General features: G+C 30.1%; 1 protein-coding gene across 1 annotated transcript in view; it reads right to left on the bottom strand.

Moving 5' to 3' along the window:
• LOC106476665 overlaps positions 1 to 4,334 on the bottom strand; it is a gene marked incomplete at its 5' end in the record, with an annotated part of 7,454 nt that extends 3,120 nt beyond the window's left edge. Inside the window, 3 exons of the mRNA XM_013937305.2 lie at positions 1,412 to 1,538; positions 2,539 to 2,689; positions 4,111 to 4,334. Coding sequence (XP_013792759.2) covers positions 1,412 to 1,538; positions 2,539 to 2,689; positions 4,111 to 4,334 — 502 coding nt within the window. The remainder of the gene's footprint in view (positions 1 to 1,411; positions 1,539 to 2,538; positions 2,690 to 4,110) is intronic.
• Positions 4,335 to 5,891: the final 1,557 nt, after the last annotated feature.

Raw genomic sequence — 5,891 nt, 5'->3', positions numbered from 1 at the left:
AACTGTAGACCTAATACAGACAACAAACAACTGTACAACTTAATACAGCCAACAAACAACTGTACAACTTAATACAGACAACAAACAACTGTACAACTTAATACAGACAACAAACAACTGTACAACTTAATACAGCCAACAAACAACTGTACAACTTAATACAGACAACAAACAACTGTACAACTTAATACAGACAACAAACAACTGTACAACTTAATACAGCCAACAAACAACTGTACAACTTAATACAGACAACAAACAACTGTACAACTTAATACAGACAACAAACAACTGTAGACCTAATACAGACAACAAACAACTGTACAACATGATACAGACAACAAACAACTGTACAACATAATACAGACAACAAACAACTGTACAACATAATACAGACAACAAACAACTGTACAACATGATACAGACAACAAACAACTGTACAACATAATACAGAAGTGAAGTGAAGGTTTGTTTTACGTTCATCTAGAAGCACCTTGATAATATCTGTAACATCACACGAACTTAGGTTAAACCATTTTATTAGCTAATATTTATATTATTTTACCGTAGCTAAAATACTAAAAGTATTATTTGATTGTTTTGTAAAATAAATAAATTCATTTACATATTTCACAGAAACTGGAACTTTACAATTCAATAAAGGGGGAAAAACAGAAACAACAATAACGTAGAAATACAAACAACGTTTATGTAACTTTATCACAGACACAACAATAACGTAGAAATACAAACAACATTTATGTAACTTTATCACAGACACAACAGTAACGTAGAAATACAAACAACATTTATGTAACTTTATCACAGACACAACAATAACGTAGAAATACAAACAACATTTATGTAACTTTATCACAGACACAACAATAACGTAGAAATACAAACAACATTTATGTAACTTTATCATGCTCGAAGATCCTCAAGAAGTGAACAGAGGCATCAGCATCACGATTAATTAAACAGAACTAGCAGCAGAATTATACTTAATTAAACAGAACTAGCAGCAGAATTATACTTAAGGTTCTGTCAATGTTCTACTTACTAATTATACATTTTGTTTTTGTTCATGTTCTACTTACTAATTATACACTTTGTTTTGGTTGATGTTATACTTACTAATTATACACTTTGTTTATGTCGATGTTGTACTTACTAATTATACGTATTGCTTTACTTGTTGGATCTACTAGAGCCTTGATTTAAATCTATTATAACTTAAATATGTTACATGTCAGAATAGCTATGAATATCAATAGTGTATATTCTTAACTATATTGACAATTTGAAATGTTTTACGCTTTCGTAAATGCTTCTTAACTAAAAATGATTTGTAAATTATTTATTTAAAAAAAGGAGTTGAAGATTACAAAGAAAAATTTTAAAAACTAACTTTTGTAATCCACTTTGAGAAAAGCCGTCATTTCTACCTCAAACATTTTATTTGGGTCTGGGGGAAGTTCGTCTGGAATCTCTCTTTTCCTTCTTCCATAACCGTATTGATCCTGTCCACAAATAACCTGAGCGAATAGATGAATCTTATAATACCAGTTATGTTCTAGATTCTTAAACAGTAAGTATATCCAACAATTCTCTATAAATCACAAGCAGCAAGCGAAAGGAAACGACGTACCAGCAAGGTTTCGTATTACCAAGAGTTGAGCTTTTCAATAAAGTACAGTAGAAATTATCTTTCAAAATTTATCATTACTGTTGATCGCAAGAATAAGAGTTGAGGAGATAAAAAAAAAAGTCGGTTTTCCATAACGTTGATTCTGTGTAGGAAATATATGCAGATCAATAGATAAAGTTCCTCACGTTCAAATAAAAATACCTCTAGGATGTTTGAGAAAAAACGCGATTCTATATGTGGAAGAAATGTTTATAATTTTGAACCTTTGATAAAATCAGTTTACTCGCTGACTACTACAGTGGGTTACAGCCTGTTGTCTTCTTCAAATACTGACTTCTGTTCCTATACGAGTGACACGAGTACACACGTATTTTAGTGTGACTGACACGTAGTCACTTGTGAGAAGTACAGGGTTTACGTAGAGCGCAATCTTGCGTGCAGAAATAAATATAACAACGCAACCAAGAACGGTATCCAAGTAAGTACGTTTCTCATTTACTAAATGATGATTGACATACGTGACGTAATTGTGGTTTAAATAGTGTACTTATGAATACCACGAGGTATATGTATAAACCAATTATTTGTTAGTTATATCGTGGTACAAGATTTAAGAAACAAATTTATTTTCATGGTATTTATAAAGTAAATTCTCACTTGTTAATGCGTACGAGTAGATGTCTTATTATAACAGAACTAAAGAATCAGTCCACAAGAAGATATATTACTTACAAGTTTACCTCGAAAACAAAAAAACTTCGATTTTTGTCATGTACCTGCGATGTTTCAAAAGTTCAAAAAATATTATTTTTTTTCATATCTTGAGTACGTAAACATTCCTATCTCTTAGAAAATATCATCGTGTTCAGAAACAAAGATATTCGTACCCTTTGACACGTCTTGAGACAAACGTTCACAGTTCCTACAAACAGGACGTAGTTGGAGAATGGAAATTTGAAGGCCCTGAACTTGGCAGACAGCGTGTTCCCACCGTCGGGGGAGTAGAAGTTACCGAATATGTACGAATCAATGGAACAGCTGGCGAATAAAAATATTAAATTCTTTATAAAAAGCAGCCCCACCTCTGCTGTTGGTAGAATGTAATGTCTAAAGTTTTTATTTTATGTATATAACAACTTATCAGTAACACAAAATCTGTCACTGTAATACTTGATTTAAGAATGATAACAACACAAAATCTATCACTGTAATACTTGATTTAAGAATGATAACAACACAAAATCTATCACTGTAATACTTGATTTAAGAATGATAACAACACAAAATCCACCACTGTAATACTTGATTTAAGAATGATAACAACACAAAATCTATCACTGTAATACTTGATTTAAGAATGATAACAACACAAAATCTATCACTGTAATACTTGATTTAAGAATGATAACAACACAAAATCTATCACTGTAGTACCTGATTTAAGAATGATAACAACACAAAATCTATCACTGTAATACTTGATTTAAGAATGATAACAACACAAAATCTATCACTGTAATACTTGATTTAAGAATGATAACAACATAAAATCTATCACTGTAATACTTGATTTAAGAATGATAACAACATAAAATCTATCACTGTAATACTTGATTTAAGAATGATAACAACACCAAATCCACCACTGTAATACTTGATTTAAGAATGATAACAACACAGAATCCACCATTGTAATACTTGATTTAAGAATGATAACAACACAAAATCTATCACTGTAATACTTGATTTAAGAATGATAACAACACAAAATCTATCACTGTAATACTTGATTTAAGAATGATAACAACACAAAATCTATCACTGTAATACTTGATTTAAGAATGATAACAACACAAAATCCACCACTGTAATACTTGATTTAAGAATGATAACAACACAGAATCCACCATTGTAATACTTGATTTAAGAATGATAACAACATAAAATCTATCACTGTAATACTTGATTTAAGAATGATAACAACATAAAATCTATCACTGTAATACTTGATTTAAGAATGATAACAACACCAAATCCACCACTGTAATACTTGATTTAAGAATGATAACAATACAGAATCCACCATTGTAATACTTGATTTAAGAATGATAACAACACAAAATCCACCACTGTAATACTTGATTTAAGAATGATAACAACACAAAATCCACCACTGTAATACTTGATTTAAGAATGATAACAACACAGAATCCACCTCTCTGATCCTTACACAAGTATAGATCAGTGGTTCAGAAAACATATATTCTCTTAGAACTATAAAAATTGGACAAAACGAAAATTTAATATAGCGATAACCCACACATTAAAGACGACAAATTACCTACAACAAAAATATTTATGCTGAGTTTAAGCTTAGTTCAAAATCAAATTAAATCATCTTGCTCTTTCTAGAGGTGATTCTTTAAAGATTATTAAGAACGTAATAATAAGCGACTCACCCATTCATAATGATGACTTCCTCCTGCTCATGTGGAGTATCAGTAACTTTCAAATAACTTGTAAGAAGTCCGTATGTGCCTGGAAAGATTAAGAAACAGGTGTTGTTAAGATAATAGACTGTACACCTGTCTGTTGTCTGTAATATACTGTAGATTTGTCTGTTGTCTGTAATAGAATGTACATCTGTCTGTTGTCTGTAATTTGCTGTGGATCTGTCTATTGTCTGTAATAGAATGTACATCTGTCTGTTGTCTGTAATACACTGTAGATCTGTCTGTTGTCTGTAATAGAATGTACATCTGTCTGTTGTCTGTAATAGACTGTACATCTGTTTGTTTCCTGTAATATACTGTAGATCTGTCTGTTGTCTGTAATATACTGTAGATCTGTCTGTTGTCTGTAATATACTGTACATCTGTTTCTTGGCTGTAATATACTGTACATCTGTCTGTTGTCTATAATAGACTGTACATCTGTTTGTTGTCTGTAATAGACTGTTCATCTGTTTGTTGTCTGTTTAAAGAAATACACAGATTACTGAGTTTAAATATGAATAAAGAATGGCATATATATTGTTACAAAATGAAACGAATAACTGTCTTCTAGCATCTGGGAATAGAAACAGGAACCACAGCTGTATCCCAATAGAAACATGAAACCACAGCTGTATCCCAATAGAAACATGAAACCACAGCTGTATCCCAATAGAAACAAGAACCACAGTTATATCCCAATAGAAACAGGAACCACAATTGTATCCCAATAGAAACAGGAACCACAGTTGTATCCCAATAGAAACATGAAACCACAGCTGTATCCCAATAGAAACATGAAACCACAGCTGTTTAATTAAGTATAATTCTGCTGCTAGTTCTGTTTAATTAAGTATAATTCTGCTGCTAGTTCTGTTTAATTAAGAATTATCCTGCTGCTACTTCTGTTTACCTTACTAATTATATACTTTGGTTTTGTCAATGTTCTACTTACTAATTACACGTCTTGGTTTTGTTCATGTTCTACTTACTAATTATATACTTTGGTTTTTTCCATGTTCTACTTACTAAGTATGCGTTTTTGTCAGTGTTCTACTTACTAATTATATACTTTTTATACGTTTTGGTTTTGTCCATGTTCTACTTACTAATTATATACTTTGGTTTTGTCAATGTTCTACTTACTAATTATATACTTTGTTTTGTTAATGTTCTACTTACTAATTATATACTTTGTTTTGTCCATGTTCTACTTACTAATTATACACTTTGGTTTTGTCAATGTTCTACTTACTAATTATATACTTTGTTTTGTCAATGTTCTGTAATTAGTAAGTAGAACATGGACAAAACAAAGTATATAATTAGTAAGTAGAACATGGACAAAACAAAGTATATAATTAGTAAGTAGAACATTAACAAAACCAAGTATATAATTAGTAAGTAGAACATGGACAAAACAAAGTATAGAATTGGTAAGTAGAACATTAACAAAACAAAGTATATAATTGGTAAGTAGAACATTAACAAAACAAAGTATATAATTAGTAAGTAGAACATTGACAAAACAAAGTATATAATTAGTAAGTAGAACATTAACAAAACAAAGTATATAATTAGTAAGTAGAATATTGACAAAACAAGGTATATAATTAGTAAGTAGAACATGGACAAAACAAAGTATATAATTAGTAAGTAGAACATTAACAAAACAAAGTATATAATTAGTAAGTAGAACATTAACAAAACAAAGTATATAATTAGTAAGTAGAACATTAACAAAACAA

The sequence above is a fragment of the Limulus polyphemus genome, unplaced genomic scaffold (genome assembly GCF_000517525.1).
Source record: "Limulus polyphemus unplaced genomic scaffold, Limulus_polyphemus-2.1.2 Scaffold11171, whole genome shotgun sequence".
NCBI classification, from domain to species: domain Eukaryota; kingdom Metazoa; phylum Arthropoda; class Merostomata; order Xiphosura; family Limulidae; genus Limulus; species Limulus polyphemus.
This window is presented reverse-complemented; position numbering and strand designations above follow the sequence as displayed.